Source organism: Polyodon spathula, chromosome 3, assembly GCF_017654505.1.
Source record: "Polyodon spathula isolate WHYD16114869_AA chromosome 3, ASM1765450v1, whole genome shotgun sequence".
In the NCBI taxonomy this organism is placed as follows: domain Eukaryota; kingdom Metazoa; phylum Chordata; class Actinopteri; order Acipenseriformes; family Polyodontidae; genus Polyodon; species Polyodon spathula.
This window is the reverse complement of record NC_054536.1, coordinates 46,042,158-46,062,469: the sequence shown is the minus strand read 5'-3', so window position 1 is coordinate 46,062,469 and position 20,312 is coordinate 46,042,158. Positions and strand designations below refer to the sequence as shown.

Below are 20,312 nucleotides of genomic sequence, written 5' to 3'. Positions count from 1 at the left end.
AGGCAATTGGTTACACCTGAGCTAATTTAGGAATGCTATTACAGGAGGTGGACATTTATCCAACAAAGCTATTTCAGTTTTTATTTTTAATTAATTTTCTACAAATTTCTAGAATACCTTTTTCACTTGTAAGTTGTAGGGTAGGATGTGTAGATAAATGATGAAAAAAAAAAAAAAAAAAAAACTATTTTAGTGCATTTTAGTTCCAGGCTATAAGGCAAGAAAGGGTGAAAATTTTAAAATGGCCAAACATCTGAAAGATATTCGTATAAGCACTGTATGTATATATATATATAATATATATATATATATATATATATATATATATATATATATATATATATATATATATATAGTAGGACATATTGCCTGAATATAATAATACCTGAAAGTGTATTAAAAATGTATTTGGACTCATTAATGAAATTGTATGTCTTGAGAAACAGGGCAAACTGCTGTGTGTTGAAGGGGGCCTCTGGTTTGCAGACATACCGAGCTATGTGACCTATTGATTAGAGGACTCTGCCTAAAAATGGAACCAAGAAGGAACTCCACCTGGAAAGGACCCAAGACGAGGAAACAAGCTGCAAGTGAATCAACGACCACAAACAATGAGACTGAGGCCCGGTGAGAAGACTGCCGTAAAACTTATAGCGACTGTTATCAGATAAACCAGTCTGGGTCTGCTGTTCACCTAAAACCAAAAGAAACTGTGCCCTGCTACCTGCATAGCTAAAGAGTACAGAGCAGATGGCGCTGTTGTGGATCCTATACTGAGGACTGGAGACTTTGTTGCAACTGTTTGTTGATTCTATTGAAAATTGAAAGCTTTATTGCCCAGTTTGATTGATAGTGGGATTGAAGACTTTGTTGCTGAGAGGAGAGTTTTTTGTACTGGACACTTCAACAGATTGAATTTACAAACCAGCGAACCAAAAGTCTAAGCTTCAAGGAACCATTGAGTATAATTCCAGTTGCATTTTCGTTAATAGAACTAAATTAATTAATTGTAACACATTCACATAGACTTAAACTGTTAATTATTTATTTTGCACACCTTGCATGTGAAATAACTTTTAGTGAAACTTGATGAAGTAACTATAAGTAATTCACCTCATATTGTTATATGAAGAATTTCTTTAAAAGTAAACTTGCCATATACTTGCTCTATATACCATTAATAAGCTTAATGTGATATATTCTTAAGATTGTCTGCATTATCTAAGATGTACTCTGTGTGTTGGATGTGTGTGTGTGTGTGTGTGCGTGTGTGTGTGTGTGTGTGTGTGTGTGTGTGTGTGTGTGTGTGTGTGTGTGTGTGTGAGCGAGTGACTAGCTACATCACAGCCTGCTTGCCTGCTTGCTTGTTGCTGATGTGTTAGGAGACAGGCAGTGTCATATTTCAATTGCCTGCTAGTCAAGCATGAGTGAAGTGAGAGGTTTTTGAATTGTGTTTGTGCTTTGAGACCAAGAGATTTACTTTATGACTTTTCTGATTTCTGTTTATTATTTGTGTACTTAATAAAATACTACTACTGATTAACCATTCCTTGTTTATGCACGTGAATGTGTGTTCATAGTAAATCCTCGATCTTTAGACACACGTCAATTTAAATATTGTTAGTAAGAGAACTAATCAACCCAGATATTAAATTATCAATTATTGAATTGTTCCTACAATATATATATATATATATATATATATATATATATATATATATATATATATATATATATATATACAGTGCCTTACAAAAGTATTCAGACCTCTGACCAATTCTCTCCTATTACTGAATTACAAATGGTACATTGAAATTTTGTTCTGTTTGATATTTTATTTTTAAACACTGAAACTCAGAATCAATTATTGTAAGGTGACATTGGTTTTATGTTGGGAAATATTTTTAAGAAAAATAAAAAAACTGTAATATCTTGCTTGCGTAAGTATTCAACCCCTGTGCTGTGGAAGCTCCCAGTTTGCACCGATGAAAGAAATTGCCCTAACGAGGACACAATTACCTTACCATTGGCCTCCACCTGTGAACCATTAAAGTTGCTGTCACATTTTCTGGATAAAAACCCCACTGTTGAAGGATCATTGGTAAGGCTGTGAATCTGACGGAAAATGAAGACCAAAGAGCATTCTACAGAAGTTAGAGATAACGTAATACAAATGCATAGATTAGGGAAAGGGTACAAAATAATATCCAAGTGTTTGGATATCCCAGTGAGCACAGTTGGATCAATAATCAGGAAGTGGAAGCTGCATCACACCACCCAGGCACTGCCAAGAAAAGGCTGTCCCTCAAAACTCAGCGCTCAAACAAGAAGGAGACTTGTGAGAGAAGCCACAGAGATGCCAACAATCACTTTGAAGGAGCTACAGAGTTCAATGGCTGGGAGTGGAGTAATGGTGCACCAGTCAACCATATCAAGAGCTCTGCATAACACTGGCCTGTATGGGAGGGTGGCAAGAAAGAAGCCATTACTCAAAAAGTACCATCTGAAAGCACGTCTGGAGTTTGCCAGAAAGCATGAGAGTGACCCAGCTGTGATGTGGGAAAAGGTTTTGTGGTCAGATGAGACCAAGATAGAGCTTTTTGGCCAAAACTCAAAGCGCTATGTGTGGCGCAAACCTAACACTGCCCATGCCTCAAGACACACCATCCCTACAGTGAAGTATGGTGGTGGCAGCATCATGCTGTGGGGATGCTTCTCATCAGCAGGGACTGGGCATCTTGTTACAATTGAAGGAAGAATGGATGGAGCAAAATACAGAAAAATACTGCAAGAGAATCTGCTTCAGTCTGCTAAAAAACTGAAGCTTGGGAGGAAATTCACCTTTCAGCAGGACAATGATCCCAAGTACAAGGCCAAAGCAACACTGGAGTGGCTCAAGAACAAAAAGGTGAATGTCCTACAGTGGCCCAGTCAAAGTTCTGATCTCAATCCCATTGAGAATCTGTGGCACTATTTGAAAATTGCGTTCCACAAGCGTCGTCCAACCAACCTGAACAACCTGGAGCAAATCTGCCAAGAAGAATGGGCCAAAATCACTCCGACACTGTGTGCAAAGCTGGTACATACTTACCCCAAAAGACTTAAAGCTGTTATTGCAGCGAAAGGTGGCTCTACCAAATATTAATGTGTGGGGGTTGAATACTTATGCAAGCAAGATATTTCAGTTTTTTATTTTTCTTAAAAATATTTCCCAACATAAAACCAATGTCACCTTACAATAACTGATTTTGAGTTTAAGTGTTTTAAAAAAAAATATCGAACAGAATGAAATTTCGATGTACCATTTGTAATTCAGTAATATGAGAGAATTGGTCAGGGGTCTGAATACTTTTGCAAGGCACTGTATATAGGGTGCTGTACAATAAAAATGAATTTCCTCATTTCAATCGAATACAAAAATCTCTGAACAAAGAATTTTAAGATGGTTACATATTTTAAAAAAATGTCTGCTGCAGAGAGTGCAGTAAAGCCACATAAGATCATATTTGTTATGGACAAATTAAATTTATTACAATGAAGTGTTCTATAACACCAACTTGTACCTGATTGTTTTGATCATGCTTAGTCCCATTTCGACACAGCAGTGAGCATGATCCTGTCGAGGCTCAGGCAGTCCAGACACGCAGTAGTAGCAATCGCCAAGGATCTTTATTCTTAAGCAATGATGTTCCTGAGAGAAAGGGAAGACATTGTGACATGAGCAGCATGTCCATTATTTAAGAATGATAGTACGACAGGGTGTTGTAATATACTGAAATAACACAACGGATGTGGGCATTATGAGGCACATCACGACACCCTGGAGTACCATAATTTGATTATGAAATGGTATTTACATTGTTACTTACTAACATACTAAAAAGGCACTTGCACTCTTGATAAGGATTTTCATTGGTGTGTCCTATTGTTTTAAAACAGCAAGTTCAGGTGAGCAGCACTGTCTGTGTGTGTTTGTGTGTGTGTGTGTGTGTGTGTGTGTGTGTGTGTGTGTGTGTGGTGTGGTACTATATTTATAATTTTAGCCAATCAGCTTCTATCAGGCTGTAGATGCCCATTGCTACATCACACCATCAACTGTGAATCAATTTAAAATCAATCCACACAAGTACTGTTTTTTTTTTTTATTTTGACTTACCGTAATAAAAGCTCAGTTCACAGCAAATATTAAACAAAGACAATAATGCAATTTATACCCATTTGCTCTAGTGAGTAAGTGATGTAGTGAGAGGTGCTGAGGATATAAAAAATAAAAAGCAGGGGAGGTTTCGGGCAATTAGTATTTTTGTAGTGAAAGTACAGTTTAGAGTGGATTAATAAAGTCCTCATACATCATTCCAGGATTTTTTGATTGGCAAGTATTGCATATCTTTTTCCTGACTTGTCTGTTTTTATTGAAAACAGTTGGAAAACATGCTTTCTTATAACGGGAGGGGTTCATGGAGCCCCCATTTTTTAAATTTCCTGATATCCTTTTTGTTTCTGTTTACCATTTAGAGGATTAATATTTAATTATAAATATTTTGTGATGAGGCTCCAGCCATGGTGATATTGTGACATTTTTCAATGGGGTGAATGTGTGATTGACCAATCAGAGACCAGCATCTCTGCCTGCCATTTTATAATGTATTTCATACCTCTTCAAACATAAAACAGCCAAACACCATTCATCTTAGTTGGAGAGGATTTTGATTACTTTTATATCAGACAGCAGCTTATCCTTGAGTTTCCATGTTGAATCATTCATTTGGTGAGCAACACAGCAGGAAACTAACTGCATTCAAATGAAGGAGATAGACATGCAACGTTTGGGTCTACATAAAAGGCACGGAAGTGTACATCCTCATATTTAACAAACACCAAACTGTTTTATTTCCTATTTTCAAAATTAGAATGTTAGAAAGCTTGACCTTCACCTCCTGCTCTTTTTTTTTTAAATAATCAACTACCCAGCAGTGATCTAGTTAAATACAGGATTATTAAACAACACTCCAGCTATATCTCTAGAGAAGTTGTTACTGGCAACAGTTACAAATAGGGGTGTGCAGATACTTAGAGATACCAAGTAAATGCTTTCAAGTCAGCAGGTATTAAAACAGAAAAAAACTGTTAAAACATGTTAATTGCAAAGCACAAAATTATGCTTTTCATATTTGCAATTTACACATTATTATTTTTTATAAGTAGACAATGTACTCTGGTAAAATGAATTCATATAAATGTATCTGATTTACACTGCCAAAAATGTCTAGACTGCAAATGATGGGGAAAAGCATCACTTAAAAAAAATGATTGACCTACAAACTGCAGATTATCAAAAGATATGCTGGGATAGACATGTATAGCTTTTATTGAAGGGTGCTATCCCTGATCAGTTTTTTTATGTCCAAATATTTTACCCCCATTTGTTCTACCCAATTTAGAGCTGGATTTCACAACCATTGACTTAAACATGTGCATATCAAGTCCTATATAGCTTCCTTTGTTTCAGTGAAATAACGAGTGGTAGGCCTCTACTACTATCTGCTGTATTTGTAGCCGCTTCTAATGGCAACATGTTTTAAAACATGCCTGGATGAAAGTGATCATGTGTGCTACTGTTATTTGTACTCTGTGGATATGCATCATTCACTTCACTGTCTGTATTTAAATAACATTGAATGCATTAACTATGGGGTACATGCCAAGATGCAACATTGTCATCTCTGGAATTCTCCTGTCTTTAACAGACTCAAATGGACATTACATTGGAACAGGAGGATGCATATAAAAAATATCGTAATTTTTCCAGTCAAATTCTGAATAAATTAGATTTTTTTTTTCATAAAAATATAAACATAATGTACATGGAGCTATAGTTAAGCATTTCAGAGGATGTGAGTATTTCTACATGTTGAGATTATGCATGTTAATGATTGCTTAGCAACCGCACTGACCATCAGATATGAATTAACATTGGTACAATATATCAAATATATTGCAATGTATTGTTTAACTAATGGTAAACCTTAATATTTAGATATTTTAAAATGTGTTAGCTTCATTACCGGCCCCCTTTTCTTTGTGCTTGGAATGTGTTAGCTCGTTGTTTGTTTTTCATGTTAATTCAGGTTATGAAAACATTTGAAATACAATGTTAAAGATACATTGCTTCATCCTGGTAATTCTACTGTAGGTCGCATGTTCTGAAAACAGCTAGAATGCATTTGAACTAAAACACATGAAGTGAAAGCGCCAGGAAGCATCAGTAACTTTGAATCTACAGTATATTGTTGTTTTTAACACATCTGCATATTACTAATGCTAATAATGCTTTATTATCTTGCATGATTTTAAAAACCTTAGTACAGGTAAAAGCCCATACATTCAGATTTCAAATAAGCTTAATAGCTTTAACATTAGCTTAGTAAATCTTCTCAATTTTTGAAAAAAAGTTTTTAGTCGTGTAGGAGATATAAATTATAAGTGCACAAATTAATGTATTAGCTCAGCCCAGTCCCCAACAGTCATGTTTTCCATATTTTAAAACAAGATGAGAAAAATAAAGCATTCAACTCTTTTTAAATGAAAAAAATAGACATTAAATAAATATGTTTTGCCTTTAAAATAAAGACATGCATATCTGAAATAAAATGAAACACATTTTCACAAATCAGTGCTGACCTTCTGCTAAATGGAAGCAAGCTAGCATTTGTATCTGTTCTTTAATCAATATTTGCACCATCTTTTATTACTGTTGCAGTAGATCTAGCTCTGTCTTTTGCACACCCTATTACTAACTAGGCTAATATATTTGCATTAGTGTGCCTAATGCATGGGTGCTTTTAGACTAGGCAATTAATCTTTTACTAAAGAAAACGGGGAGATAATTATGAGATATCTGTAGGGAATTAATTTATGCTGGTGCCCTTCAGAGGAGATACATTATGAGTACTACATTTCCCAATTATTATGCTTTGCTTGGGTTTGGAGTACAATAAATCTGCTGTTGCATATTTACTTAAGTGCATGATCTTTACAATCTCTGTATTCTACGTCCTGGCTAAGTCCTTAATCATATCTCTGAATATTTCCCAGCTAATTGAATTGTTCCTACAGTCTCTAAATTCCTAACTAAGAATAACATAAAATAATAAACCTACCACAGTAGTTGTTATTTGTGGATTCTTGGATTCCCTAAGAAAATAGTACATGTGAACTAGTAGGATGAGATAATTTTTCATTAAATAAATTTAATTACAGTCAACTCACGTGTGCAAGTCGATCAAATCTTGCAAACAGTTCATTTAACATCCTGACCAGCTCTTGCGCAGACAGGGTGGTGGAGAGGTTGGTGAACCCTTTCACATCTGCAAAAAGAATGCTGAACAAAATATAGAAATATCACATTAATATTGCATTAAACTACATCTAAAACCATCTCAAAATACCACATTCAGCACAAAGTACAACTCCCTATTGTATTGTGCTATCACAAGGATAGCATATTAACCTCAACTTTATTTGTTGCATTCCCACATATTTATAACTGTCTTCACTACCATTTAAAAAAAAAAATAACTAAAAGAATGAGAATCTTTGTAAGACTAGAAGATGGGTTACAAGACTTCTCAGACTTTAAAGTCTTAATGGTACAGTGTACATAAGTGGTGGGTGCAAAAATATACTATGGCCAATCTGCAACAGACCACAGAATAAAAATAGACTATCAAGACACAAGAATCTAATTATTGTAGTACATTTTATGCTGTGACAAATATTTGAATATCCAAACACTGAGTACGAAATGTATTAGACACATATATATATATGAAACTGGTGCTGCAGATGCTCACAAATATATATATATATATATATATATATATATATATATATATATATATATATATATATATATATATATATATATATATATTGGTAGTATATATATATTAATATATAATATTGGTAGTTTATTCAGTCAATGCCATTGCCAACCACTAAATACATCCGTCAATAACAAAAAAAAAAGAAAAACTTATTTCTGAATGTCTGATCCAGAACTGATTAATGAATGGCTCATTTACAAGTTAAATTTACCAAAATGAATACAAGTACTGCATCTCTAATAAGAAGACAGCTTAATCTAAAGTTGTATTATCCAATCTCTCTTTCTTTGTCTCTTTAACTCCCATTAAAATAACATATCTGTCTTGAAAATGATTTTTTTTTATGGTCCCTCCATATGATTGCTGTTCCAAATTTGAAAACCACAGTCAACAGCAGGATAATATAACATATTCAACTATTCACCACTAAAACTGTGAAATAACCTAGCTACAGTGTAATCAATCCACTGATACAGACCTTCAGGAGAAAATATTGGGGCACTTTATGTAAAATTTTTAAGAAATTACTAAAACAAAAACAAACTTACTTTTAGCTTTTGTAAGCTTTATTTCATGATAGAATGGTACAATACTGATTTTGCAACTTGCCACCTAAATTATATATAGAAGGATACAGAAGGACCCTATTCATAAGAGTTATTGTAAAGTCTGTTGTGATTAACTTAAATATGTAAGCTGTATGATATATTATCTGTTTTAAAACATTGCTTGATTGCATTGGAAGTGAGTATCTGTTATATAAGATTTGTCATAAACATCTCACCTGACATTTTCATAGCGGTGAATGTAGATTTTGTGAAACTGGTGCTGCAGATGCTCATCTTCCACATTAGTCATGTCATTTATCATCTCCAGAACTACAAACCGAGGTAATACAGATAGAACCAGCCTCTCCTGAGAAGAAATGCATCAAATTATTACACACATTCATTACACACAGACTTAACATGTACTGTAGCTTCAAAAACATGGTCACTGATGTTCAAACTATGGATCACTAATTTGATAAATACAGAAAACATCAGGTATACTGTACTGGTAAATTGACTGTTTTTGTGGTCATGCAGGATTTTTTCTTTCAGATCCAGTCAAGATAAACCAAGATTGATCTATTGTTCTCATCTGCTTGACTAAGTGTAACTATTGGAACATTTTAAGGATATCAGCAAAACAGAGTTATTTCAGAGTAAGAGTAAGAAAATGGTCAGAAAATTTCTCAATCCGAAATACTCAATCAAATTATAAGGTTACATTTATAACTTGACTTATTTTTACGCTAAAGTGGTAAGGTAAACATTCATCCATAAAATGACATGTATTACTTGAGGCACTAAAGACGTAATGATATCTTATAATTTGTATATAGTGTAACAGAGTGCTTTCAGAGCAAGGGAGAAACAGGGACATAGGTGTATCAGCAGCAGCAGCAACACTGGGACTCTGAACTTTTGTAATTAGTTACTATTTGTTGTTTTCTGTCTCTGTGTCTGTTGGTATGTATTGTTCTGAATTTGCATAAATGTGTTACTTTGTTTATCATGTTATGTCTGTCTGGTTTCAGCCTGGTCTATAAAACCTGTATTTATTAGTGCTGTGGCCTTGTCGGTTCCTGTGTGTTCATTTAATGAAGAGCTATTGATTAATTTTCCTGCACTTTCTTCCACCGCCACAATATTTAACTTATATACTGGTAGCATGTTTGTGACCAGGTGACATATTTTTTTTGCTCCTACGGATAATACAAAAATGTTTTGATGTACTTGATTGTATTATTAGTTTATAAATGTATTCTCATTTTTGTATCCATCATATTGCAGAGGAACCATTGAAACAGCGACCTTCACACCTTAAATGTCAATACACACAACACTGCCAAAGTGTGAGATGGCTGGCCATGCCTCATTGGTATTCAGTGGAAGCACTGCACTGTTACTACTAGCCACCTCTGAAGAATTGGTGGGCACTGACAACAGCTTTCCCATCATCAGATTCCAGGAAAAGTGGAAACAAATATGTTCCTGCAACCTTCATGCTAGTAATAAAAATAAATGGAAAAACCTTCTTCACTGAGCCTTGGTTGTGCCCTGAACCAGAAAATAGTTATGCTAATTAGCGCTCCTCCACTGTATTTGTCTGAACTGTCATGGTGTAATCATATTAACAGAATTGCAAAATTATCTCAACTTGCCCTGTAAGAAGCCCTCTCCACATAAATACTTTCAAGCATTTCCCGAGTAATCCTTCAGGAGAGAGAAAGGAAAGTTCCCTGATGTACCTTAAGCAACGGTATTTGTAATCTGTAGCCTTTTGAGAATCCTCACATTGACCTAATCTCCTTTAGAGCCTGGTGCATTTCAGTTGGTTTAAAGCTGCAGTGACCCTTTTCACAACTAAATTGTGCCTTTGACTTGTCAAAGTGTAATTACCCACTAGAAATGTCAACCTTTTTCTATAACAATAGAGCAAAAATGATGCCACAAGGGACATAAAGATGCCTTCATAATCGAGAAAATGATTTAATTTGTATTTTTGTTGCTTTATTGAGTACCCACATAGAGGGTAAACAACATGTTTTATATGGAAATGGTCATATAAATACTATAAATGGGCATATCATTTTAATGATTTTTTTTTTTTTTACTGCAGGAAATTAGCATTGTAGTTTTTCTATTTACTGTGCTTTTACCATGGCCATAGTATGCATTTATTAAACCTTATTGTGCTTTTACCACGGCTTGTAAACATTTTTTACTTTCATGAGTACACAGAGTGTAAATCCTGTGAATAGAAAAATAAAAGGTATAATGTACCACAGTCTTAAATTACTGAAATGGAATAAAACATATTCAACACAAAAGGCGTTTCTCTGGTTGCTATTGGTTACACAATGGTTACATACCAATCAATAACAATCTGACAAATTAAAATCACACATATTAAGCCTTTCTCTTATCCTTTTAATGTAAAATCAATTTTGCTTTGCCTGTTTCTTAAGTAATGCATCATCTGTGCAGTGGATTGTGAGATTGTAGCCTAAGCAAGATATTAACCTTTGATTAAACTCAACAAAGAAAGACATATCCCAGTATGCACAGTAGTCGATTGTATGATTTTCTTTAAGGCAGTAAAAAAGTTCCCTGGTTAAAGGAAAATCTGCTTTCAAGCAGCTTTTAAATCACTCAATGCAGAAGTTAATTGACATTGCTTAGTATGCTACTGTAAAGGAGAGGCGGGAAAGACAGCTTTTTGGTTGTGAAATTTACATTTTCATTCATAGGCTTGTTTGGCTTCATTTAACATATACAGTCAACCGCAGTTAACTCGACTGATGGATAACTCGACACCTTTGCTTAATTTAACAATCTTGGTCCCGGATTTTCTCCATATAAAATATATGCATCCTGCCTTAATTTTTTTATTTGACACCGCGCTTTACTTGGAGCTCGACGCTTATTACCGGTACTGAAGGTAATATACATATAGTTGCAGCTAATATCTATCTATCTATCTATCTATCTATCTATCTATCTATCTATCTATATATATATATATATATATATATATATATATATATATATATATATATATATATATAGATATATATCTATATATATATATAAAACATTTTACAAAAGAGAGGCGCTTCCTCCACCGGGATCCAGCTCTAGGTCGAGACGTCGTGGGCGTTTAAAAAAACAAAAAAAAACAACGATGTGTACACCCTTCTCTGGGTCTGATTCAGCCCACTATAGCAGATCATGAAAATAAAAGAAATTATAATTCACTCACATAGATCCACCAAAGTGCAGTTATTGTGCCGACAATACATTTTTATTTTGAATACAACTACATATATTCTAATATGTTTATATATATATATATATATATATGCAAGCCTGTTGTAATCTCTGGCAGCCATCAATTCCTTTGTTTCGTACAAGGAATGCACCAGAGAAAGTATAAGTAGGAGAGATTTCATCTCGAAGCTAACCACAACACTTCAGCAGAAACATTTCGATCAGAAAACTGCAAAGCAGCAGCAAATGCAGCTCAACCTGGATTCATTGTTGCATCCAGTGACATGCGCAAGAGAAATTTACTAAAAATGATTTTGTTTTTACAGTTGTGTATGTACATGTACCTGTTTACACCAGTTTACACACAAGTTTCTTTTGAAATGTTTACTTTATTATAGTTTTTCATTTTTTGAAGTAGTGCATTATATGTGGTAAGTTAGAAAATATGCCCTTTTACATTCAATTGATCATTTAAATACTATGTTTTGACTGTGGAGGTGTTTGATCTGTCGTGCTTAAATAAAACGTTTGAGTTGTATCTGATAGTTTGTCTTTTATTTTAATATCGATGTTGCTTAAAATTTAACCTTCATAATGAGCATAACCATGGGGCTTCGAGTGTTAAACCGGTCAGGCTTAATATAAGCATTTTCATAACAAACCCGATAAATATTCTTAAATTAATTCTTCACCCTTTGCATTCCATTTATTCTGCAGCTGTCAGGCTGGTCAGGTCGAATTGATTTTTTTGAACAAAATCAAATTTCAGATCATGTGCTGTTCAAATTGAAATGAAATGACTGTTTACTTAAAACAAGTAAAAAAGCAATGTAAGTCCAAAGGGTACACTATACAAAGTTTTAGTTTTTGCTTGAATGTAGTACCTTTACAATAATCAGACAGGTACTAAACTTTTTACAAATAAATTACACACTACTAACAAAGACAAAATAAACAAAAAAATGAACTAAAAACAGTTTTTCATCAATGTTATAACTATTCATACCAGATGAAGTTTGCAAACAAGAAAGAGAAAAATATAACACATATAATTATTTACATACTGTTTCAAAAATGTTAATATTGTTTACACACTGACAGAAATTATCTGTATGTGTTCATGGTATGGTACCTTTCCAAACAGTCATCTGGGTGTAACCCTGGCTGAACCATACAGTCACACACACCTCCCCCCCCCTTTTGGCTTTCTGTCATTGCAGACTGCAGTCTTTGCTGCTCTTCAATTAATTTTTGGTAATGAAATGCGACTTTCTTCTCTGATTGTTGATCAACAACTATGTTTTCTTGAGCCAGGGTTGCGCACATCTCCCACCAGTTGTACCAGTAAGGCTTTCCTGAAGGTTTTATGGTGAACAGGTAGCTGTCCTGATTCCACCTTCATCAAATTGAACAGGATAGCACTGTTCACAATTGCTACTTCCAGCAGCCAAAAGAACATCTTCCTCCACCACTTCGGAGACTTTCTTGTGAAAGTATAGCTGGAACAGTTTAGTGATCCGCCCAGTCCACTGCACCAGTCTTGCTGGTGTAATCACAGATAACTGAAGGCTTATACAGCTCTTCAATTGCTCCTCTCTTGATGGTGCACTGTACCTTCTCACAGTCACTGCCATGGAAGGTGCTCAACATGAGCACTAGCCTTTTGTCCATTTTGTCATTGCTGAATGAGGCTCGTTTTTTGTTCAGTTTGAGTCCTTGCTTCACTGGTACTGGAAATCCTCTTCTATTGGCCATTACTGTTCCAGGAAGGTGGATTTTTATTTTTAGCAGTTCCATGGCCATGTCATAATCTGTGTAAAATCTGTCTGTAAACAAATGAAAGCCATGTCAATTTGTTGTCTGCAGCAATGTTTCACTCAAGTGAAGAACAATTCTTGATGAAAACGGCATGTCAGGTCTCAGCAGGCAGTCTGTTGTTGAGCTGTCAAAGTAAGGAACAATAGCAGAGACATAACCAGTTTCACAGTCAGCAAAAACAAACACATGCACCCCCCACTTGGTAGGCTTCTGAGGATTGCAGCACATGAAGATAATCCTTCCTTTGAAGCCAAAGGTGCTGTCATCAATGCAAATGTCTCTACCAGGGAAATACAGCTTGGAACATTTTGTGTCTATGTCGATGACTACATTCCTGACCTTTTGTCCTCTGTTAATAAAAGCAGCCTGAGGCACCTGGTTGGGGGGAGAGCAAAGGTGCAGCATCTAAAAGATCTGCAAGAAATGTGATCTCTTGAATACACCTTTGAAAAATGGCACTCTGTGGGCCCATTCCTCTGGGAAATATGCTTTTATGTCTATTTTTACATTCAGTCCCATATTCAGCAAAGCACTAAAAAAATGCCTTCATCGCTGGTAATGTCACAGGTTTCCCGAGTTCCAAATAGAATTATGACGCAGCAGTCCTGTTAGTTTTACGCTTGCATATCTATTGGTTTCATTTATAATTTCAGTAAACAAAGTGTTTGTGAAAAAAAGTTGAAAATACTCCAGTGCAGTTCTCAAAGTAGTACTCCCTTGAAATCCCTTATTTATCACGGTAAACAGGAGTCTTGTGAAAGCATCCGCACTTACCGATGCACGTCTCCATCCCTCATCCGGCTGCTCACCTGGTTAGTGGTCATTTTCCTCAGATTCTATCCCTGAGTCCTCTGTAAGTGAAAATGTACTTCCTTGTCACTAGATTGATCAAGATCAACATCCAAACTGCTTTTGTCTGTACTTTATGCTTCATCCGTCATCTGTGCAAGTTCTTCAGGCTGCTTTGACGTTCTCTGCCTGCTGCATCTCTGTGCAATTTTTTCTCTGTGCGTCTCAGTCTTTGTCTGTGTTCAATTCGGCTTTGCTCAGCTTGTAAATGGTCTATTCAGTTGTCTCCACCTTCTTTCCGATCAGAGATGATTAGGGAACGACATGTCTCAACTTTTTTTGGCTTAAACACACCACTTGCTATGTTAGATCATGGCTTTCGGCAAGGTCGGACAGAGTCCGACAATGGACCAGAAAGGGACTTTCGTGACGTGGGACCAGGTACGACGTAGGACCGCAAAGGGTTAAAAACTGATACAGCCCAAGCGGTTACTTTTTTTAGTGTTCCACTCTTCTTTATTGCCTTCAGTTGTATTCAGAAGTACTGAGAGAGAGAGAGTTGTCTTGTAGTACTCACGGTTTCATTTTTTTTTCCTGATCTTTTTTTTTTTTTTTTTTTTTTTTAACTATTGCTGTCGGTTCCATTACTGATCTGTTGCGGTATAAGTCCTTCAGGAATGTGTGACACTGGAGTCACCAAACAAGTTCAAATTTACATGGAGGACATTGGATTATTTTTTCTCTGTGCGTCTCAGTCTCTGTCTATGTTCAATTCAACTTTGCTCAGCTTGTAAACGGTCTACTCAGTGACCCATTGAGCGGAGGTCATGGCTAACAAAAAGGCTGTCTGCATAGGGAGATACTTCAGCTCTATGGAATGTATAAGCTAAAACAGGGCCTTATTGAGAGCCTAAAATACCACGTCCAGACTCTACTCAGGGAGGACATCCTTTCTAGGGTGAAGCACCCTTTAGAAAACGGGTCGCCAGAATTTGGGCGCCCTGGGATACTAAATCTATGGGGACATGGCATGCAGATATAGCTGCCAGGTATACTTTCAGCATAGAGGGGAGCTTGCCCGCCTCTAGCAAATCTTGCAGAAACTGTAAAATAATTGCTGTGGGTCAGTAGATGGGGTCATGACCTCTGGCCATGCACTGTTTTGAAAATACCTCCGCTTGTAAGCTTATAGTGCTCTTGTGGAGGAAGCCAGCAGTGTAATAACGACCTCATCTGAGAGCCCTAAGGCGGACAGACGGTCCCGTTCAGGGGCCAGACCCACAGCTGGAGTCTGCCCAGTTCTGGGTGCCAGAGGGTGCCAGCAGTGTTATCGGTAGGAAAGCATACAAAAGTGCTTTGGGCTGTTCGTTGGTTAGTGCGTTGCTCGGAACTCCAGCATATTTCCGTGCAGGGATGTCCAGCTGTCTGTCCAGGACCCACTGACTCCTCTGCCTACCCAGACCACACCCCAATCCAGGTTGCATGCATCTGTCATCACAACTTGACAGTTGTGTATCACTCTCAAAACTACACCTTCACACAGATGGGAGGTTTATCTCTACCAGCGTAGGTTTTCCCAGCATAGGCGAGACATGGTCAGCTGATGGTGTCTGTTGCGCCTGGGGTGTAGCCGAAAGGTACTGAGCCGCACTTGGATCAGACTCATGTTGAGTAACCCCATTTGGATGGCTGATGAATCTGCAGCCATCAGACTCAATAGTTTTTGACACAACACCCTTATTGAAACAGGGCCAGACAGTTGTGAATGGCAGCTACTCTGTTGTCCGTCAGATACGCTCACATTGTAAGGGAATCCAGCAAGTAGACTGTACTTTGCCCCAGTATTAATTGGCTCTTGACATCATTGAGGGAGAGACCCAGCCTCAACAGATGCTTTGTCACAGTCGCTGTGACTGGGAACAGATCAACCAGTTGTCCAGGTAGTTCATCACCCTGATCCCTTGGATGGCAGCTAGGATGGCATTCATACACTTTGAAAAAGTGTGGGAGCTAAGAAGAGGCCGAATGGCAGCACGGAAAACTCAAATAGGGATTGTGACGGAAAGATGAGTTCTGGTGATGAATCTTCCTCCCAACCTGTGAGGGCGCTAAAGAACGGGAGGAGAAGTATCTGGAAGGGCTGGCCTGACAGTTCGTTTCCGGGTCAGGGAAGTGGGTCAGCCTGGAGGGAAGCGCGACTCTGTTGTAAGACCGTATTGATTTGAAAGGTAAACGAAGGCAGCTGCAAGTAATAAGGCAGCTGCAACCGTTTACCTCGATATCATGCAGGATTACATATAGGGGCCAGGGTAACGCTGATCTTCTCCTTCGTTTGGGTTAAACGAGTGGAGAGAGAGAAGGACTGAGAGAGGAGCTCTCAGAGTGGATTGTGTTCGTGTTTTGTATTGTTGTGTCTGTCCGTGTAACTGTCTGTTTTTGTATTCAGCACTAGACAGTTAACGCACATCTCCGGAGCTGTCGAAAGGAGAGCACTATCCGGAGCACCACTGCACTGAGCACCTGCACGTTTTCGATCACCCAGGACTGGTGACCGTACCGTTGTTTTTGTTCAGGACTGTGCCCTTGTTTTCATTATCCCCGTGCTTTACACATTGTTGTGTATTGCCGGGGATTTATTATTTGACGGTCGCCAGACCTGGAAAAGAGCAATAAAGCACTTATTCACTGAATCACTGTTGTCTGTTCATCACTCCTGCACCGCATCACCGCGACATCTGTTCCCCTTACCAACCACTTTGCCACACGTGGTGTCAGATCCGGGATGGACCGCAACGCACTGGCGGAGCTGCTGCAGGCACTGGAGATCAGACGGGATGCAGAGGAGAGACGGAGGGAGGAGCGCTATACGGCGCTCATTGAACGGGTAGGGCTGATCGTTGCTGCAGGAGCGACCCCTACCGGAACATCATTGATGTCGGCCCCGAAGGCACGGGCCATGAAAATGACGGCGGAGGATGATCCGGAGGCATTTTTGGTGGCGTTCGAGCGGCTGGCAACCGCGGCGGGATGGCCTCGGGAGTTCTGGGCAAGCCAGCTAGGACCTTGCCTGATCGGGGAAGCGCAGGCAGCTTACCAAGCCCTGAGCGACCAGTACGCCACTAACTATGACCTAGTCAAGCAGGCTATCCTTCTTCGTCTGAACATCACCGCGGAGACCCACCGGACGCGGTTCCGCGAGTACCGGAGAGCCCCGGAGACACGCCCCAGGGTGGTGGCACAGCGGTTGTGCGACCACATGGTCCATTGGCTGACCCCAGAGAAGAAGACCGCTCAACAAATGGGGGAAGCCATTGTGGTGGAACAATTCTGCCATGTGGTCGGCGCCGAAACTCAGGCGTGGGTACGGCGCCACAACCCTGACACCCTGGAGGAGGCGGTCAAATTGGCCGAAGATTTTGAAGACTCTTTGACGTCAGCCCGGGTCGGGATCCTGTCAGCCCCTGCCCTGCTCAGGAACCAACCTCTCCCTCCCTCTCCTCCAACACCACCACCATCACCCTCGGTCCCGGCACCCAGACCTCCCAGACCGCCGACCCCATTGGGCCCCCTTGCCTCCCCCCCATGGAGACCGAGGATGGCCCCCAGCTGGGGTAGAGGTGTTGCCCCTGCCCCGTTGCCCTACCAGCAGCGGGACAGATATTTAACCTATGCCCCCTCTGTCCCTCCACTCTGTTTTAGGTGTAACCAGCCAGGACATAGGGCCAGGTCATGCCCCGCTGCTATGGAGTGTGACGTGGCTGCATGCAACTGGACACCTGGAACGGGTAAGCAGGGGGAAAACGGTTGGGAGGGGCCCTGTCTGATTGACGTGGTTTTAGGGAATGTGAAAACCCACGCGTTAGTGGACACAGGGTGTGAGCAAACCTTGATCAGGACAGCTCTCTTGGGCGGTATGTCGTGGCGGCCACAAGGTCAGGTGGCCATCTCCTGTATCCATGGAGACACGGCGGCATACCCCACCCTAAAAGTATATTTATCGGTAGGACCGATAAAACGTCACCTTGTAGTCGGGGTGGCGGAAAGGTTGCCGCACCCAGTTATTCTGGGCCGAGACTGGCCAAAATTCAAAGAATTGGTGCAAATAATGGCAGTCTCAGCCACACACGTAAACGTGGCAGAAAAAGGGAAAAAGGAACGGATTGGTGATGTGTTTCCTTTTCATCCTGAAATGTTTTCCCCTCTGTTCCGTCCTAGAAAAACAAATAAGGAGAGACGGACCGCGAAATGGGAGGGAGCGTCTTTGAGACAAGGCTGGGGTCTGGTGGGAGAGTGCTGTAATGGTAACAAACGCCAGTCGAAGGGAGTGGGAACGCAGTGTGACCGAGAGAGCGAGGTTACTGGGCCGACTAGGGCAGAGGTTATTCCAGCCCCTCTCAATATACCGGACCCGTGGTACTCAAGCGCGGACCTAGTGTGGGGCCAAAAGAACGACCCGTCACTGGTGCACGCTTGGGGGCAGGTCCGGTCCATTGAAGGTAAGGATGTTGATGGCGCTGGGCCGCTAGTATATCCACATTTCAGTATAAAGGGGCAATTACTATATAGGGTAAACCTAGCCGCGGGCACAGGACAGCCTGTAACACAATTATTGGTTCCCCCGTCTTGTCGGACCGAGGTCATGAGGCTGGCGCATGATATCCCTTTTGCGGGGCACCTCGGAGCCGAGAAGACGAGGGAACGGATATTGGCTCGATTCTATTGGCTCGGTCTTCATACTGATGTGTCGAAATATGTAGCCACATGCCCAGACTGCCAGCGAGTAGCGCCAGGTCGAGTGCGCCCCGCTCCTTTGGTCCCACTGCCGATTATTTCCACTCCGTTCGAGCGCATTGCAATGGACATAATGGGCCCTTTGCTACCTTCTGACTCTGGGTATACGCATATATTAGTAGTGGTGGATTATGCAACGCGATACCCAGAGGCAGTTCCATTGAGGTCCACTAGTGCAGCTGCAATAGCCACCGAGTTAGCGCAGATTATGGCTAGAGTAGGGATCCCCAAGGAGATTTTGACTGATCACGGAACCAATTTTTTGTCCAATACGTTACAGCAGGTGTACAAAATATTAAAAATACGTCCCATCAGGACGTCCGTTTATCATCCACAATCGGACGGTTTGGTTGAACGTTTTAATCAGACCTTAAAGTCGATGCTGAGGCGATTTGTAACACAGGAGCAGAAACATTGGGCATCGCTTCTTCCCTACCTCCTTTTTGCGGTGAGAGAAGTGCCGCAGAGTTCAACGGGGTTCTCCCCCTTTGAGCTCCTGTACGGCCGGCAGCCTCGCGGCATTCTCGACCTGCTGAGGGAGGGGTGGGAGGAGCACAAAGGCTCGTCTAAAAATGTAGTGAAGTATGTGCTCCTACTACGAGATCGCCTGGATTTGGTCGGTCGTTTGGCCCAAGACAACCTCAGATCGGCTCAGCACCGACAACAGCAGCATTACAACAAAAATGCACGGATTCGAACCTTTCGACCAGGGGACAAGGTAATGCTGCTACTTCCCTCATCTGAATCGAAACTGTGTGCTAAATGGCAGGGGCCGTATGAGGTGATTCGGGCTATAGGGAAAGTAAATTATGAAATTAGACAGCCCGATCGCCGAAATGAACGTGAAATTTATCATGTCAATTTGTTAAAGCCCTGGCAGGCAAGGGAGGTCTTATTTATAGCCCCAGGCAATATGGAGGATGATTTAGGTCCCTGTCCAGAGACCCCGAGCACAAGAGCGATTTCTATGGGGGAACAATTGGTTCCGGATCAGCAAAGAGAGCTGCGTAAGCTTATTGAGGAGTTCAGCGATGTGTTTTCTGACGTGCCCGGCAGGACAAACTTAGTTGAATATGACATTATCTCTCCACCAGGTGTCACAGTGCGAGAGAGACCGTACCGGATCCCGGAAAGTCGACGAAGTGGCGTTCGCAAAGAGGTATGGGATATGCTCGAGCTTGGGGTGATTGAGCCTTCCAGGAGTGAGTGG

General features: G+C 39.8%; 1 protein-coding gene across 1 annotated transcript in view; it reads right to left on the bottom strand.

Moving 5' to 3' along the window:
• Positions 1–20,312, bottom strand: part of adcy8 (adenylate cyclase 8 (brain)) — a 190,424-nt gene that overhangs the window by 117,210 nt on the left and 52,902 nt on the right. Inside the window, exons 3-5 of the mRNA XM_041241855.1 lie at positions 8,671–8,801; positions 7,270–7,381; positions 3,599–3,691 (exon numbers count right to left, since the gene is read on the bottom strand). Coding sequence (XP_041097789.1) covers positions 3,599–3,691; positions 7,270–7,381; positions 8,671–8,801 — 336 coding nt within the window. The remainder of the gene's footprint in view (positions 1–3,598; positions 3,692–7,269; positions 7,382–8,670; positions 8,802–20,312) is intronic.